An 18,387-nucleotide genomic window follows, 5' to 3' on the forward strand; every position below is an offset into this window, starting at 1 on the left:
GTGTGAGGATTGTAATTTATTTATTGACTTTATTTAACTAGGCAAGTCAGTTAAGAACAAATTCTTATTTACAATGATGGCCTACTCCGCCAAAACACGGACGACACTGGGCCAACGTATTGTTCGCCCTATGGGACTCCCAATCATGCCTGGATGTGATACTGCCTGGATTCGAACCAGGTACTATAGTGACGTCTCTTAAACTGAGATGCAGTGCCTTAGACTGCTGCGCCACTCGGGGTAATGTAGATCAAACATAAATAAAATAAATAATACTGTGGTAGAAATTATTGTTTTCCCATTGTGAAATATGCATTACGTCTTTTTTCGTGCAGATGATTGGGTCGTTACCTACCCTCTGATGTCATCAATGTGCGACTTTACAAGTAGTTTTCGAACAGGGGACGCTAACATTCGTGTGAAAGGTAAAGTGGAAACATTACATATGCTGAACGTTTATTTAATGGTGCTGTGTTATGTCATGACAGTTGTGATTTCGTATGCGTTATTAGCAAAGATTTCGCCAATGACATCGAGCTAAAGTGTTTCGATAGTTGTGTTGACATGCTAACTTAACTAGCATAGCTTCAGCGTTCTGGTAAACACATGGTTAGTCCGTGGCTAGATTTGACTTCTGTCCTATTAAATAAATAAAGTCATCCAAATGTAAACGTGTATTAATATCGTGACTATTTATAGGGCTACCAGTTACTGTAGCTACATATTAACACCAGATGGAATTTAACAAAGATGTTATCCATTACTGGGAGTTAAGGTTAATTAGGTCGCCTGGAGACCCAACGTTGAATTCTGTCAGGTAGAAATCAGCATTTGAATCAGGAAAGTTAACTCTTACGACCTCTTCAAGCCAGAATGTTGAATAAAATGATATTTGGACGTATTTGGACCTGTTGGCAGTGCTGGTTGGTCCTCTTGGGGTAGGAATGTGAGACAATATATCCACAGGAAAGTATAATTACATGAAATGTTTGAAAGCGTTGGTATCAGTAGTGCGTTCAGATTAATATCAGCTGAAGCATAAGCACGAGACGCATGCATACTTGCCGAGCTCGTGCACCTGTTTACATGGTTCTGCGCATGTCTGGTTTCAATTTACCCTACTGTCCCCCCAAACTCCCAGTCAGAGATACCAACAATCTTTGGTTAAATTACATTATCTGGTGCAATAGTTACTTTTATTGTATCAAAACGTTCTGCAGTGTTTTTTTTTTCTTCAGCTAGATATGTACAGGGTCATGTCACTGTTAGCAAAATATACCAGTTTATGTAGTATTTATTTATATGTAGTATATATTCTGCTTCACCCCAGGTATGCCAATGTGATCATGGCCAGCAGGCAGTGGTGTGAGGGTCACTCCACCCCAGTGCTGTGTGTGGGGGCCTCTGGGGGTCCGGAGGGTCTCCTAGCCTCTGGCTCAGAGGAGGGTGAGGTAACAGTGTGGAACCAGGAGGGAACGGTGTTAGCTAGTCTCCGTCTGCCCAGCGGGGATGATGTGACCAGCGCTGTGTTCTCGCCGGCGGCTCCAGGCCTGTTGTATGTGTCCCACGGGGAGACGGTGAGCGTATTGGACCCTAGGAGCCTAAAGGGGGCGGTAGAGGAGCTACAGGGTGCGGGAGAGGAGGAGATCAACTCTCTGGCTCTGAATGAGACAGGCTCAGCTCTGGCCGTGGCTGATGACTCAGGGGTGGTGAGGGTGCTAGGGCTGCCGGGGGGTCAAGTAAACAGGACGCTCCGCAGACACACCAACATCGTCTCATCTGTGGCTTTCCGCCCTCTCAGGCCCAACAACTTGGTCTCAGCCGGGCTCGACATGCAGGTGAGATGTCTGGAGATGGAGAAAGGGCATGCTTGAGAGTACCCTGTTTGACTAAGTAAGCATGTCTTGACCCCCTTCTGTCCTCAATGTCTTGCAGGTGATGTTGTGGAGCCTACAGAAGACACGCCCCGTCTGGACCCTCAACCTGCAGGAAGTGGCTGAGGAAGAGGAGCGCCATCAGCACAAAGCCGGTCAGCTCTTCAACCCACCTCTGGCCCACTGCGTCTCTGTAGCAACCTGCGGGAACGTTTTGGCCTGCGCCGCCGAGGACGGACGTGTGCACCTGATGCGGGTCGGCAGTGGCTCCAAACTGGACCGACAGGGGGCCATCAAGGCCCACAGCCAGGGAGCCTCGCAGGCCCACTTCCTCAGCTTCTTACCCCACCCATACTGGCTGGCTACTGGGGGCAACGACGGCATGGTGGCCCTCTGGGACCTCAGTCAGAACCCGGTAGTTACTGTTGAGGATAAGGGCAAGCCACAGGCAGCGCCAGTCCACCGCAGGAGACCCAATGCCAGGGCTAAAGCCAAACTCCAGGCCCAGGCCAAGCCCCAGCAGGCAAAAGAGGAGACTAAGAAGGAGAGGGAGGAGGTGGAGGAGGGCAGCAGTGTAGATCAGTCACCAGGCACAGAGGAGGCCCTGAAGTCAGGACCTAAACTCAGCTTCAGCCATGGGGACAAGGTGAACTGGGTGTGTCCCACTCTGCTGAGAGGGGAGCCCAGCCTGGTGGTGGCTGACCAGAGCCCTAACCTGTCTGTCTACTCTTTGGCCGGTCTATAGACCTAACCTGTCTGTCTACTCTCTGGCTGGTCTATTGACCTAACCTGTCTGTCTATTCTCTGGCTGGTCTATAGACCTAACCTGTCTGTCTACTCTCTGGCTGGTCTATAGACCTAACCTGTCTGTCTACTCTCTGGCTGGTCTATAGACCTAACCTGTCTGTCTAATGTCTGGCTGGTGTATTGACCTAACCTGTCTGTCTACTCTCTGGCTGGTCTATAGACCTAACCTGTCTGTCTAATGTCTGGCTGGTGTATTGACCTAACCTGTCTGTCTACTCTCTGGCCGGTCTATAGACCAGACCTGTCTGTCTACTCTCTGGCTGGTCTATAGACCTAACCTGTCTGTCTACTCTTTGGCCGGTCTATAGACCTAACCTGTCTGTCTACTCTCTGGCTGGTCTATAGACCTAACCTGTCTGTCTACTCTCTGGCCGGTCTATAGACCTAACCTGTCTGTCTACTCTCTGGCTGGTCTATAGACCTAACCTGTCTGTCTACTCTCTGGCTGGTCTATAGACCTAACCTGTCTGTCTACTCTCTGGCTGTAGCAATATACAAACTGCCTTACCTTGTATTACTTAGAAGTTTAAGGGGCCCTCCTTCCTCTGAGTTTTGCTCACTGAGCGATAGTATCATCAGCCTGTCTGTGTATTAAGACTGGCAGACAGAACCTTCTTTAACCAGAGGCATCCACCTAAAGGAGGACTGAACCATGTCTTTATCAGCAGGGTTCTCCCCTTCAAAGACTGAAACACTGATAGGACTGCACCATGACAAACCAGGGGGGTAAAGACAGACCATCTGATAGGACTGCACCATGACAAACCAGGGGGGTGAAGACAGACCATCTGATAGGACTGCACCGTGACAAACCAGGGGGGTGAAGACAGACCCATCTGATAGGACTGCACCATGACAAACCAGGGAGGTGAAGACAGGTCCATCTGATAGGACTGCACCATGACAAACCAGGGGGGGTGAAGACAGGTCCATCTGATAGGACTGCACCATGACAAACCAGGGGGGGTGAAGACAGGTCCATCTGATAGGACTGCACCATGACAAACCAGGGGGGGTGAAGACAGGTCCATCTGATAGGACTGCACCATGACAAACCAGGGGGGGTGAAGACAGGTCCATCTCATAGGACTGCACCACGACAAAACAGGGGGGTGAAGATGGACGCAGATGTTTGATCAGCTCAACAGTGATAATACTGTGCCGTGTCAGGATTAGGCCGATGTTGCTGTTGTCACTGTGCTAGTTTAGCAACTTCCTCCCTCAACTTGCCTCTGACTAGACTTAACGCCAATGTTTCCCAACTCCAGTTCTCAATTACCCCCAACACAACACATTTTTATTGTAGCCCAGGACAAGCACACCTGACACCCCTTGTCAACTAATCATCAAGCCCTCAATGAGCTGAATGAGGTCTGTCCCCTGCCGGCGTTGACTTATACCAAAGTCCTCTGCCTCGCAAACACACCCAGCTGACCCCATGCTTGACGATATGTACAAACCAGATGTGCCACTGGAAAGGATATGATTCCATTTAAACAGTCTCACTCCATTAGCCACTACTCTTGTTGCTGGGTGAACTCTATGGGTTGGTGTGATAGGATGTCTGTCATCAGTTGAACTCCAATGGAGCTTTATTACAAATGTGCTGAGTGGAGTTTTTTCTTTCCTGAAAATAAATAAAAATATATATATATATATACAGCAGTATGTGGACAACCCTTCACATTAGTGGATTCGGCTATTTCAGCCACACCCGTTGCTGAAAGATGTATACAATTCGAGCACACTGCCATGCAATCTCCATAGACAAACATTGGCAGTAGAATGGCCCTTACTGAAGAGCTCAGTGACTTTCAACGTGGCATCATCAAAGGATGTCACCTTTCCAACAAGTCAGTTTAGTTACATTTCTGCCCTGCTAAAGATGCCATGGCCGAGCACACAAGATCAACCACGCGCAATGCCAAGCGTCGGCTGGAGTGGTTTAAAGCTCACCGCCATTGGACTCTGGAGCAGTGGAAACGTGTTCTCTGGAGTGATGAATCACGTTTCACCATCTGGCAGTCCGACGGACGAATCTGGGTTTGGAGGTTGCGCGGTAGAACGCTACCTGCCCATAATGCATAGTGTCAAGTGTAAAGTTTGGTGGATGAGGAATAATGGTCTGAGGCTGTTTTTCATGGTTCGGACCCATTAGTTCCAGTGAAGGGAAATCTTGATACAGCATACAATGACATTCTAGACTATTCTGTGCTTCCAATTTTGTGGCAACAGTTTGGGGAAGGCCCTTTCCTGTTTCAGCATGACACAAAGCGAGGTCCATACAGAAATGGATTGTCAAGATCGGTGTGGAAGAACGTGACACCAACAACCACATACCATCGAACACCTTTGGGATGATTTGGAACGTTGACTGTGAGCCAGGCCTAATCTCCCAACATCAGTGCCTGACCTCACTAATGCTCTTGTGGCCGAATGGAAGCAAGTTCCTGCAGTAATGTACCAACATCTAGTGGAAAGCCTTCCCAGAAGAGTGGAGGCTGTTATAGCAGCAATGTTCCAACATCTAGTGGAAAGCCTTCCCAGAAGAGTGGAGGCTGTTATAGCAGCAATGTTCCAACATCTAGTGGAAAGCCTTCCCAGAAGAGTGGAGGCTGTTATAGTAGCAAAGGGGGGACCGACTCCATGTTGATGTCAATGATTTTGGAATGAGATGTTCGACGAGCAGGTGTCCATACTTTGTCATGTACTGTACATACACTGAGTATACAAAACATTAAGAACACCTGCACTTTCCATGACACAGACTGATCAGGTGAAAGCTATGATCCCTTATTGATGTCACCTGTTAAATCAACTTCAACCAGTGTAGATGAAGGGGAGGTGACAAGTTGAATGGGGCAAGAGAAAATATTTAAGTGCCTTTGAATGGGATATGGTAATATGTGACAGGCTCACCGGTTAGTGTCAAGAGTTACAACACTGCTGGGTTTTTCACACAACAGTTTCCTGTGTGTGTGTCAAGAATGCTCTACCACCCAAAGGACATCCAGACAATTTGACACAACTGTGGGAAGCATTGGAGTCATGGTGGCCAGCAACCCTGTGAAACGCTTTCAACACCTTGTAGAGTCCACCCCCAACCAACTGAGGCTGTTCTGAGTGCAAACAGAGGGAGGGTATTAGGAAAGTGTTCATGTTTGGTTTACTCAATGTATCGCTAGGCATTGAGGGGTTTTAAGGCGATTTCTGATTGAGCCGACATATGCAACGTTCACCTGTGAATGGGATATCAGTAATTGCTGGAACATACCCATTAAATAGAGCCACAATACCCATGACCTACAATCAGATTGAATCTCAGTGTATTTTTCATACAATCAAGTCAAGATGTCAGCAGCTAGGTAAGGATGTATGAGTGAGTCATAACAGGTCAAAAAAAATGTGTGATTTTTTTTTCCAATAAAAAATAAAAAAAGTTTGCAGTGTGTGACTCAACCTTGTCAGTTTCTCTTTTTCTTTCACAGCTTTGTCACAATGTCTACAGTGATGTTGCACTCACCAATAAACCACAAAAACAGATTTTATTTACAAGCTGAATAAGACAAAAAAAAAAAAAAAACATTCCTATTTGGCTAACAGTGATTCAGATTCATGGTCAACTTCCCCCTCAAAATAAAGGTGTTGGAACTACAGAATGCACTGGACCACAATACAAACTGATGGAACATTCAGCTAACCCATTCCAAAAAGGTGTTGGAACTACAGAATGCACTGGACCACATTACAAACTGATGGAACATTCAGCTAACCCATTCCAAAAAGGTGTTGGAACTACAGAATGCACTGGACCACAATACAAACTGATGGAACATTCAGCTAACCCATTCCAAAAAGGTGTTGGAACTACAGAATGCACTGGACCACAATACAAACTGATGGAACATTCAGCTAACCCATTCCAAAAAGGTGTTGGAACTACAGAATGCACTGGACCACATTACAAACTGATGGAACATTCAGCTAACCCATTCCAAAAAGGTGTTGGAACTACAGAATGCACTGGACCACAATACAAACTGATGGAACATTCAGCTAACCCATTCCAAAAAGGTGTTGGAACTACAGAATGCACTGGACCACAATACAAACTGATGGAACATTCAGCTAACCCATTCCAAAAAGGAACCAACATCTGATTTTGGAAAACAAACTGCCGGAATCTAAATGGAGAAATCCGATAGGTCGTCTGAGGTGGGTTCAGTGCAATATCTCATCACATTCACAGGATATCATGATTGATGGATTATTCAAAATGCTGAGGAGGGGGAAAATAAAACAAATTGTAGAAATTGATGTTGACATTGTTAAAAAGCAGTGGGTGAGACTATCCCCTATGAAAAGGACGGGTCGTTTCCTAGACACAGAGTAACACCTGCTAGAGACGAGCAAAGCAACACATTTTTTGTTGTTGTTGAAATGATCAGAATTAGCATTCACTACCATCAAGTACCACTGCTGACCTTGTGATGTCAACACAACTCACTTCCATAGTGCAGTTGTGTCGAGTCTAGAGTTCTGAGGACCGACGAAGATGCTGAGAGACCTTAGACTAATTCCCCATAATGCACCCCACTCAAGAGCTCTTGGCCAAAGTAGTGACCTATGGGAACTAAATGGCTCTTGGCCAAATTAGTGACCTATGGGAACTAAATGGTCAATAATGAGCCCCAGTCATCTCACAGCAGGGCCAGGCTCTTCTCGAGGCTGGCGATGTCCGCCTCCCCGTCCTCCCCCTTGCTGCCTCGGGCGCTGCACTCCAGGAACTCCACCTTCATGGGCAGCTGGCTGAACTCAAAGTCCTTGCCTTTCTTTCCCAGGTGCACGCTGGCCCCCGCTGACCCGTCCTGGGCGCTCAGAGCCGCAGACCGTGTCACTCTCAGTGTGTTCCTGAGGGGAAACGGGAAAGGTTAGGATCAATTCATTCTGTAGAATCACATTTCCAGTTAAAAAAATTATGTCTGACTTAACGGTAAGAAAATATATTTTTTGGCAAAAAAACAGAACGATTCGGCCCTTAAACTAGCTGTATGTAAAATATTGTGCTACAGCTTGGAACATAAATACATGTCACTCTGGAGGACAACAGTAATGTTTGTTTCTAACATTAGGACGGTTCTCCTAAAGAAGTTAAATCCGCTTCGTTTTTTGTTTCCTTGCCCTGTTACTAACGAGTGTCGTGATACTGGTATCACCCCCGGTCCTGGTGTTGGTGTTGGCAGAACACAGGTATCACCCCCGGGTCCTAGTGTTGGTGTTGGCAGAACACTGGTATCACCCCCGGTCCTGGTGTTGGTGTTGGCAGAACACTGGCATCACCCCCGGTCCTGGTGTTGGTGTTGGCAGAACACTGGCATCACCCCCGGTCCTGGTGTTGGTGTTGGCAGAACACAGGTATCACCCCCGGGTCCTAGTGTTGGTAGAACACTGGTATCACCCCCGGTCCTGGTGTTGGTAGAACACAGGTATCACCCCCGGGTCCTAGTGTTGGTGTTGGCAGAACACTGGTATCACCCCCGGTCCTGGTGTTGGTGTTGGCAGAACACTGGTATCACCCCCGGTCCTGGTGTTGGCAGAACACAGGTATCACCCCCGGGTCCTAGTGTTGGTGTTGGCAGAACACTGGTATCACCCCCGGGTCCTAGTGTTGGTGTTGGCAGAACACAGGTATCACCCCCTGTCCTGGTGTTGGTGTTGGCAGAACACAGGTATCACCCCCGGGTCCTAGTGTTGGTGTTGGCAGAACACAGGTATCACCCCCGGGTCCTAGTGTTGGTGTTGGCAGAACACTGGTATCACCCCCGGTCCTGGTGTTGATGTTGGCAGAACTTTGAACCCTGTCCAACTTTTTAAGAGTACCAGACGGACGCGGTAAATTGGAGATTTAAATCGCAAATCTTTTTTAGAAGCATTGCCTCTATAGCTGATACCAGGCACTCATTCATTCTTCATCGGGCAGTCTTCTATACTCCCGACTCCATTTAATGCCAAGATGTTTATATTTATTTTTTTATTATACTTTTGTAATGTTTTTGTTGACGTGGATCATAGTTCCAGTCTGTCAGGTTGCGTGATCCTCGTAATGTTACGTGAAAAATACAACTAATGGGATGCGGAATTAAATGTAGATCACATAACTCGCACAAAAAAATATGACCAGTTCATTTTTGTTATTTGCATTTCATTTCTATCACGAGTAAAACGCGAGTGAACTGTTTGAACACTTTAGAGCCCACTGAATGTCCGTCTTCTGTTCCCCGAACGTTAGCTTTAAACTAGGAAGTGTTTCCCTTTCCACAACACACACGGAGTCGACAAGGGACTCGTAAACACGATTCCTTACATCTCTTTCTCCAGCTGCTGACGAATCAGCTTAGCAGATTTTGCCATGGTGATATCTAGAGAGACGGAAAATGTATGAAGTAACACTCTTTTCAAAATCATTAACACACACACACACAATGTCATCCTGGGGAGTTTTTTTTTGTAGAGGGTGGAGGGGGTTGACATGTGATGTGTCACCTTGCTTGTTGCAGGCCACTATCAGAGAGGGGACATTCCTGGACACTACACTGTCAGTCAACAGGAAGTACAGGAACTCAGCCACGTCTCTCACTTCCTTCTGGAAGATGGCACTGTCCACCACAAACACCATGGCTCTGCAGTCAGCGAGAGGAGAGAACAAAAGACAAAGTGAGAGGGCGTCTCTCTGGATCTTCATCTTAGGTCAAGCACTGCATGTTATTCACATTATAGACCTCCCCTGAACACCTGAAATACACCACATTATAGACCTCCCCCGAACACCTGAAATAAACCACATTATAGACCTCCCCCGAACACCTGAAATACAAGCACCACATTATAGACCTCCCCTGAACACCTGAAATAAACCACATTATAGACCTCCCCCGAACACCTGAAATAAACCACATTATAGACCTCCCCCGAACACCTGAAATAAACCACATTATAGACCTCCCCTGAACACCTGACATACACCACATTATAGACCTCCCCTGAACACCTGACATACAAGCACCACATTATAGACCTCCCCTGAACACCTGAAATACACCACATTATAGACCTCCCCTGAACACCTGACATACAAGCACCACATTATAGACCTCCCCTGAACACCTGAAATACAAGCACCACATTATAGACCTCCCCTGAACACCTGAAATACAAGCACCACATTATAGACCTCCCCTGAACACCTCACATCTAAAACACAAACACAGTATTATTTATATTCATTATGGATCCCCATTACGTCGGCCAAACCCAGACGACGCTGGGTCAATTTGTGCGCCGCCCTATGGGACTCCCAATCGCGGCCGGTTTTGGTACAGTCTGGAATTGAACCAGGGTGTCTGTAGTGACACCTCGAGCACTGAGATGTTATTATGTGTGTGTACAACGTCTCTTCACAGTCCCCGCTGTTCCATCAGGTGCATTTCTGGCCATTAGAAGAATACAAAAATCTGATTTCATGAGTTACTTGATGTGAAATAGAGTTCCATGTAGTCATGGCTCTAGGTAGTACTGTGGAATAGAGTTCCATGTAGTCATGGCTCTATGTAGTACTGTGGAATAGAGTTCCATATAGTCATGGCTCTATGTAGTACTGTAGAATAGAGTTCCATGTAGTCATGGCTCTATGTAGTACTGTGGAATAGAGTTCCATGTAGTCATGGCTCTATGTAGTACTGTGGAATAGAGTTCCATGTAGTACTGTGGAATAGAGTTCCATGTAGTCATGGCTCTATGTAGTACTGTGGAATAGAGTTACATGTAGTCATGGCTCTATGTAGTACTGTGGAATAGAGTTACATGTAGTCATGGCTCTATGTAGTACTGCACACCTCCCATAATATGTTCTGGACTTGGAGACTGTAAAGAGACCTCTGGTGGCATGTCTTAGATAAGGTATTCATGGGAGGTTTATAACCTTACACCTGAAATACAAGCACCATATTATAAATCTCCCCTGAATAGAAACACCTTTCATCTTTACTGACCTGGCAGCGGACTTGAATTTCTCCACATACTGAGGCCGAAGACTGTCATGTCCAGGTAGGTCGATCAGGATCCAGCTGCTGCCCTGCCACACCGTAGTACAGGGAACGGTCAAGCCAGTGTGTGACACATTTTGACAAAATGCATTTATCTTTATCATGTAAAGTTCTAGATCAATTCCTGAACCTTCCAACTCACTCCCCTCACCACAGCCTGTTTCCTCCTTACCCTCTCGTTCTTGGCTTTGTAAGGGGCACTGCTGTCCGTGATGGAGGTCTGGGTTTTCTTGAACTTTCCTGACAACAACTGCAAACAACGACCATCCATCAGTGTCATACAACTTCTGCCGTCTGTAAATAGTTGGATTGGACATGCTCATATGTTGCACGGATATACTCACTCGACTAAAGAGGAGGGTCTTTCCAGAATCGCAGAGACCGACCAGCAACACAGCACTTTGGACAGTTTTTCTGCTTAGTAAGTACTTCAACAACACTGAAATGTAAATCAAAATCATGGCAGGTTTAGTTTTAGCTGCCATCATAGCAGACGAGCGCCTGACAAATCAGACAGATCGCTAGTGACCACTACTAGCAAGTTAACTAGCGAACCTTTGATAGTAGACTTGATAAAAGACAACAAAAAAAGTTTGTTTGAAAATCGTATAGCATAGAAAGCCAACAGGCTGATGCTAGGCTAACTAGCTAACACAGTGGTTCCAAACTCCGGTCCTCGAGTTCCTCCACAGTACACGTGTTTATTGTAGCCCCGGAAAAGCACACCGGATTCAACTTGTCAACTAATCATCAGGCCCCCAATGAGTTGAATGAGGTCTGTTTGTCCGGGGCCTAGAACAAAACGGGGTGCTTTTGGGGATAACCTAAACTTACCAACAGTGATGACAACAACAGCCAAAGAAACAACAATTCCGATCATAAATATGGGGTCAGGGTCTTCTAACACCATCTTTAAAGCGTCTAAATAAGGTTCAAAAGGATTTTCTCCCGCGTCTATTTTCGCCTCCATATTGATGCCGGGCTCTGTAGCCATATCTGCTACTGCCACTTCACTCAGGACACGTCTACATTCTTCTTCTTTCTCTTCTTCTTCTTCTTCGGGATTAAGTTGGCGAATTGCGTCCACCGTCTAAGGTGTATACACTGCTACCTACTGGACTGGAGTGTGAGGCCAGTCACAGCATACCTAAAGTAAATGATCTTCATTAGTCCTGTTCCTTTAAGAAATTGAAATAGAGCCCTAAACACCACATTCCTCCAACCACGACACCACCCAAACCCCGTCCAGCCTCTCTCACCCTCTAGAGCCCTAGACACCACTTTCCTCCCACCACTACACCACCCAAACCCCGTCCAGCCTTTTTTATTTTATTTTTTTTTATTTTACCTTTATTTAGCCAGGCAAGTCAGTTAAGAACAAATTCTTATTTTCAATGACGGCCTGGGAACAGTGGGTTAACTGCCTGTTCAGGGGCAGAACGACAGATTTGTACCTTGTCAGCTCGGGGGTTTGAACTCGCAACCTTCCGGTTACTAGTCCAACGCTCTAACCACTAGGCTACCCTGCCGCCCCGCCTCTCTAACCCTCTAGAGCCCTAGACACCACTTTCCTCCCACCACTACACCACCCAAACCCCGTCCAGCCTCTCTCACCCTCTAGAGCCCTAGACACCACTTTCCTCCCACCACTGCACCACCCAAACCCCGTCCAGCCTCTCTAACCCTCTAGAGCCCTAGACACCACTTTCCTCTACTCTTCTCACTGTCTCTAGAGAGGAGACATGCTGGACAGTCCTTATTCTAACCACCTCCAGAGAGAAGACATGATGGACAGTCCTTATTCTAACCACCTCCAGAGAGGAGACATGATGGACAGTCCTTATTCTAACCACCTCCAGAGAGAAGACATGATGGACAGTCCTTATTCTAACCACCTCCAGAGAGGAGACATGTTGGACAGTCCTTATTCTAACCACCTCCAGAGAGAAGACATGATGGACAGTCCTTATTCTAACCACCTCCAGAGAGAAGACATGATGGACAGTCCTTATTCTAACCACCTCCAGAGAAAAGACATGATGGACAGTCCTTATTCTAACCACCTCCAGAGAGAAGACATGATGGACAGTCCTTATTCTAACCACCTCCAGAGAGGAGACATGTTGGACAGTCCTTATTCTAACCACCTCCAGAGAGAAGACATGATGGACAGTCCTTATTCTAACCACCTCCAGAGAGAAGACATGATGGACAGTCCTTATTCTAACCACCTCCAGAGAGAAGACATGTTGGACAGTCCTTATTCTAACCACCTCCAGAGAGAAGACATGTTGGACAGTCCTTATTCTAAACACCTCCAGAGAGGAGACATGATGGACAGTCCTTATTCTAACCACCTCGGTCTCCTTCAGCCTAACAGGACACTTCAGAAATGTACGTGCATGTTCACCACCACCATTTCACCATTTGTGCTCAGCTGGGATACACCTCTTTTTCGGTGGCAATTGACAAAACTTATAACTGCCTAAATAAACCCAGAAAAAAACTAGAAACCAAAATTGATTTTTCATTTCAATTGACTAAAACAAGACAAAATTATCTCTGTGACTTAAATCTGACTACTATGTGGACTGGACAAGAGTTTTTGGAGAGATTGAGACCTTTTCAGTGATAAGCACAATTAATAGGACTCGCCACACACGGCACACACCACACACACAGCCTAGCCTAAATCAGCTGGTGAACTGCAGGGGGAGCAGGCAATGGGGTGTGGGCAGACAAGCAGACACATCTCGCTTGGTTAGCTAACCAGTCACCACCAGTCTTCTAGTTCGAAACCCCTTTTGACTGGTTAAGAAACGCAAGCTGTTTTACCAAACTAAAAACAACATTAAGTTTCAATAGTAAAACAACGGTCTAGCTATGTTTTTTTTTTTACACCCTTGAGTATTAAAACGCCGTTGAATTTGTATCTCGCTCAAACCTTGCACTTTTTTCAACTTTTTTTCTTAGCCAGGTTCTGTAGCCAACGTAGTAGCCAACGTAGTAGCCAAGTCTCCCTGTTTTCCTCAGTGAAAACATCTTGAATTTATCCCTAACCATTCAAAAGATATCACACATAATATTTTTTTATTTATTTAATTAATCAAGTCAGTTAAGAACAAATTCTTATTGACAATGATGACCTACCGGGGAACAGTGGGTTTAACTGCCTTGTTCAGGGACAGAACAACAGATTTTTACCTTGTCAGCTTTAGGGTTTGATCTAGCAACCTTTTAGGTTACTGGCCCAACACTCTAACCACTCAGCTACCTGCCACCTATGTTTTTTTACAAGTTTAGATAGCTGGCTAGATTAACTAACTATCAAAACATTTCTAGCTGACATGGCTAATTGAGTGACCGACATAAAAAGGAAAAACTGCTGATGCCCAATTATTTTCTTGAAATTTCACCTGGTGTATTCTATTATTCTTACTCTCAATATTAAATTGAGATCCCGACTGAGTTCCAAAAATAACTGTCTATGGCTGGAGCCGGCCCTGAGAGGCCAGCAGCCTGGGAGAGAAGAGTGCAACTGCAGCCCGCAATTCGGGGCGTTCCTGCATGTGGGCATTCCTGCATCTGCAGGAACCCCTCTTTATACTTCTATTGGTAAATTATTAAGCTAGAACAGGTGGGAGGCGGGGCCGCTCTGGAACAGGTGGGAGGCGGGGCCGCTCCGGAACAGGTGGGAGGCGGGGCCGCTCTGGAACAGGTGGGAGGCGGGGCCGCTCTGGAACAGGTGGGAGGCGGGGCCGCTCTGGAACAGGTGGGAGGCGGGGCCGCTCTGGAACAGGTGGGAGGCTGTTTTTCACTGTTTTCCCTCAGTTCTGTTAACGACAGCGAAGGCAGGTGTCGCCCCCCGCCTCCTGGCAACACCGGTAGACAGTTTCCTTCACCCCGCCTTTTGGGCACTGTTTTCCCTCAGTTCTGTTAACGATGGTGAGGGCAGGTGCTTGGCAAGCGGGAGCAAAGGACAGTGTCTAACTGGCACATGCTAACTAGCGAAGAGGACTCCGGCACATGCTAACTAACGATGGTGAGGGCAGGTGCTTGGCAAGCGGGAGCAAAGGACAGTGTCTAGCTGGCACAAGAGGACTCCGGCACATGCTAACTAGCGAAGAGGACTCCGGCACATGCTAACTAGCGAAGAGGACTCCGGCACATGGGAGGAGGGGGGACGAAATAACTCAGATAATACTTTTATTTCCCATTTTGACCCACATTCATGATGATGTCATGCTAGAGAGGTGGTGTTCATGAAGGAACCAATGGGATGCTGGAGGGGTGGGGGGGGGGGGGGGGTTGATGAAGGAATGACGAATTGTGGGCTGCAGTTGCACACTATTGGAGAGTTATTCCTGGGAGGACGGGGGGAAGTTATTCCTGGGAGGACGGGGGGAGTTATTCCTGGGAGGACGGGGGGAGTTATTCCTGGGAGGACGGGGGGAGTTATTCCTGGGAGGACGGGGGGAGTTATTCCTGGGAGTACGGGGGGGGATTATTATTCCTGGGAGGACAGGGGGAGGCATTTCAGGGAGGACGGGGGTAGGCATTTCAGGGAGGACAGGGGGAGGCATTTCAGGGAGGACAGGGGAGCCATTCCTGCAGGATGGGACCTGTGTACTTTAGATACAACAGACACTGTCGTCGTATAGAGGAGACCAAGGCGCAGCGTGATATATAAATACATTCTTCTTTTAATAAAGAAAGACCACTAAACAAAAGTGCCGCTATATAGACCGAGTGCTGACATCCTACTACACATAGACAATAACCCACAAAACCAAAATGGAAAATGGCAACCTAAATAGGATCCCCAATCAGAGACAACGATAAACAGCTGCCTCTGATTGGGAACCAATTCAGGCCACCATAGACCTACATTACCTAGACATACAAAAACCCATAGATATACAAAACCCTAGACAGGACAAAAGCACACATACCCACCCTCGTCACACCCTGACCTGACCAAAATAGCACATAAAACATAGATCAGGGCGTGACGGAAACGCTCGGTAGTAACTGATTTTAGATTATGTCAGTAGGGGGCGATCTAACCAGAACAATAACGATGCACTGTGTCACACCCTGATCTGTTTCACCTGTCCTCGTTATTGTCTCCACCCCCTCCAGGTGTCGCTTGTTTTGTATGTATCCCTGTGTTTCCTGTCTCTCTGGGCCAGTTTGTCTTGTATGTCCAAGCCTACCAGTGGTTTCCTGCTTTGCCGTGTCTCCTTTTGCAAGTCCTCCCGGTTTTGACCCTTGCTTGGTTTCTGGACTCCATGCCTGCCCTTCGGTACCTCCTGAACTCTGAACTGTTTGTGACCTTTTGCCTGTCCACGACCATTCTCTTGCCTATTCCTTTTAGATTTATTAAACATCTTAAACTCCAACCATCTGCCTCCTGTGTCTGCATCTGGGTCTCGCCTTGTGTCATGATAGCAATGTGTCTATGTCGTCGAGATATTAGCAAAGATACCTCAAATGTTTAGGCAGACATTTAATTCCAAAATTCACTGGAATGAATTCTGCTTAAACACATTGATATTGTGATTTTAAGCTAGACATTCATACAATTATTATTTTTAAATGTTTTAAACAGAATTAAAGAGTTTTTGCCTCCAAATATGATGAAACTGTTCTGCAAATTTAGGCTAAAAAAAAGAGCACATAAACCTATTAAAAATGGCCCATGTGTATAAGACAGGCTCTGCATGCCATTATACTCCATAGGAATAAGTGGAATTGTTTAAAAATCCTTGCGATTTAACCTAAACATGAGAAGCAGCGGCTTTGCTTCCCAAGCGCTCTCCTCTTGAGACAGAGAGAGAGAGAGACGGTGCTCAGTTGTGATGTTCTTACCTCACTTCTGCACGCTTTTTACGCGCAGGGTGGAAAGCTAATTAAAGTGGATATCTGACTCCTTCATCCTCGCAGGGGGCCACACGTCAGAGTAACGTTTAAAACGCAGATATCTTTCATGTGTATGATGGTGTGATTCATTTCACTTGAGTTGTTGGGTTAATAAAGCACTCTGTCTTGAAGTCACTCTGCACCATGACGAACTCATGAGCGCTTAGTGTACAGTGGATTTTTCGGAAAGCCCCCCCATCTGGAAAAGAAAGGTTTCAAACGCACATTTTCAAAACTCAACGAAAGCCCTTCAACTAGCACTTTTGAACTCTGTCGAGATGGCAATGGCATCGCTCCCGTGCGCTCTCTGCATAATATGGATATGTCTGATCTGTCATTCGACGGGAACGAGCTATATTTACCAGTTTCCCGGCGTAACTGTTCAACGTGTCAGCTCGGAGCGGAGCGCGAGTACCGGTTCAACTGTCAGCGGATCAAACACCCAGCCCAGGTGAGCGCATTACGGACGGAGAGGATATTTTGCGGGGATGGTCAGGGTTAGCCAAGTAACATCATTTATTTACAATGTCACCATAGGAAGAGTGATGTCAAAATGTTTGACTATTGATAATCAGACCGACGCGGAGACGGGCAAGAGGTGACCCTTTCTATTATCGTATGATCGACATCTATAGTGGGTAAAAATACAGATTAATGGGATTAGGGAGAAGGTTTTGGAGTGTTTGAGAACCTTACTAAAAGGGTAGTAGTCAGTGTGACCTGTGATAGATGTTTAAGATAACAAGTCTGATCTGTCTGTAATTACAGGAACTGGTGCCAGTTCACAGTGTCGAGGACAGTGACATGCCAGGTGCGCAATGGGACAGAGACCATAGTGCAGAGAGTGTTCCAAGGCTGCCGCTGGCCAGGACCCTGCTCCAAACTCATCAGGTAGGACTGGATGGACCAGACGACCCCAGAGTCCTGTTTTTGATATAAATACGGTATTTTATACTGTATATAGTAGTACTCGTCCAAATGATGACTTTCCTGTCAGCTACAGGACCGTGGTCAGGCCATCTTACAAAGTGGCCTATCGGCAGGTCACTGCTCTGGAGTGGAGGTGCTGTCCTGGGTTTGCAGGAGATCAATGTCAAGTAGGTGAGCATCCACACTTATAATCATGCTCTCTATCTTACCTCGTCCTAATGAAAACCCATATAACCCTGTATCTTACCTCACCCGAATGTAAACCTATGTAACCCTGTATCTTACCTCACCCTAATGTAAACCCATTGGGCGGCAGGGTATCCTAGTGGTTAGAGCATTGGACTAGTAACCAAAAGTTTGCAAGTTCAAACCCCTGAGCTGACAAGGTATAAATCTGCCGTTCTAGCCCCTGAACAGGCAGTTAACCCACTGTTCCTTGGCCATCATTGAAAATAAGAATTTGTTCTTAACTGACTTGCCTAGTTAAATAAAGGTAAAATTAAAAAAAATAACCCTGTGTCTTTCTTCACCCTAATGTAAACCTATATAACCCTGTATCCTCACCCAAATGTAAACCTATATACCCTGTATCTTCACCCTAATGTAAACCTATATAACCCTGTATCCTCACCCTAATGTAAACCTATATAACCCTGTATCCTCACCCTAATGTAAACCTATATAACCCTGTATCCTCACCCTAATGTAAACCTATATAACCCTGTATCATCACCCTAATGTAAACCTGTGTG

The 18,387-nt window shown here is 46.3% G+C and overlaps 3 protein-coding genes across 4 annotated transcripts in view; 2 read left to right on the plus strand and 1 right to left on the minus strand.

Moving 5' to 3' along the window:
- Positions 1-381: 381 nt before the first annotated feature.
- Positions 382-6,083, plus strand: LOC139382957 (WD repeat domain 53). Its single transcript, XM_071127233.1, has 3 exons — positions 382-425; positions 1,331-1,838; positions 1,936-6,083. The coding sequence occupies exons 2-3, from the start codon at positions 1,347-1,349 to the stop codon at positions 2,617-2,619; spliced, it is 1,176 nt and encodes a 391-aa protein (XP_070983334.1). The 5' UTR covers positions 382-425; positions 1,331-1,346; the 3' UTR covers positions 2,620-6,083.
- Positions 6,084-7,236: 1,153 nt separating this feature from the next.
- LOC139382549 (signal recognition particle receptor subunit beta-like) lies at positions 7,237-11,793 on the minus strand. Of its 2 annotated transcripts, XM_071126653.1 has the most exons (8): positions 11,618-11,793; positions 11,128-11,222; positions 10,956-11,033; positions 10,730-10,812; positions 9,225-9,361; positions 9,046-9,100; positions 7,343-7,592; positions 7,237-7,305 (listed from the first exon to the last, which is right to left on the minus strand). In XM_071126653.1, the coding sequence occupies exons 1-7, from the start codon at positions 11,775-11,777 to the stop codon at positions 7,382-7,384; spliced, it is 819 nt and encodes a 272-aa protein (XP_070982754.1). In that variant the 5' UTR covers positions 11,778-11,793; the 3' UTR covers positions 7,237-7,305; positions 7,343-7,381. The 2 variants fall into 2 exon arrangements, with proteins under 2 accessions (XP_070982754.1, XP_070982756.1); XM_071126655.1 differs by having other exon boundaries at positions 7,243-7,592.
- Positions 11,794-16,983: 5,190 nt separating this feature from the next.
- The window catches only part of LOC139383058 (collagen alpha-1(XXVI) chain-like), a 45,157-nt gene continuing 43,753 nt past the window's right edge, over positions 16,984-18,387 (plus strand). The window contains exons 1-3 of the mRNA XM_071127360.1: positions 16,984-17,156; positions 17,474-17,596; positions 17,703-17,806. Coding sequence (XP_070983461.1) covers positions 16,984-17,156; positions 17,474-17,596; positions 17,703-17,806 — 400 coding nt within the window. The remainder of the gene's footprint in view (positions 17,157-17,473; positions 17,597-17,702; positions 17,807-18,387) is intronic.

The sequence above is a fragment of the Oncorhynchus clarkii genome, chromosome 24 (assembly GCF_045791955.1).
Source record: "Oncorhynchus clarkii lewisi isolate Uvic-CL-2024 chromosome 24, UVic_Ocla_1.0, whole genome shotgun sequence".
Lineage (NCBI taxonomy): Eukaryota > Metazoa > Chordata > Actinopteri > Salmoniformes > Salmonidae > Oncorhynchus > Oncorhynchus clarkii.

What these genes read in the sequence shown, in the direction of transcription:
- LOC139382549 (XM_071126653.1), bottom strand. Translation starts at nt 11,777, where the DNA reads ATGGCTACAGAGCCCGGCATCAATATGGAGGCGAAAATAGACGCGGGA. An exon ending in AGACCCTCCTCTTTAGTCGA is followed by an intron (nt 11,034 to 11,127) that starts GTGAGTATATCC and finishes CGTTGTTTGCAG; the next exon opens with TTGTTGTCAGGAAAGTTCAA. An exon ending in AGTGGCCTGCAACAAGCAAG is followed by an intron (nt 9,101 to 9,224) that starts GTGACACATCAC and finishes CCGTCTCTCTAG; the next exon opens with ATATCACCATGGCAAAATCT.
- LOC139382957 (XM_071127233.1), top strand. Translation starts at nt 1,347, where the DNA reads ATGGCCAGCAGGCAGTGGTGTGAGGGTCACTCCACCCCAGTGCTGTGT. An exon ending in CAGCCGGGCTCGACATGCAG is followed by an intron (nt 1,839 to 1,935) that starts GTGAGATGTCTG and finishes AATGTCTTGCAG; the next exon opens with GTGATGTTGTGGAGCCTACA.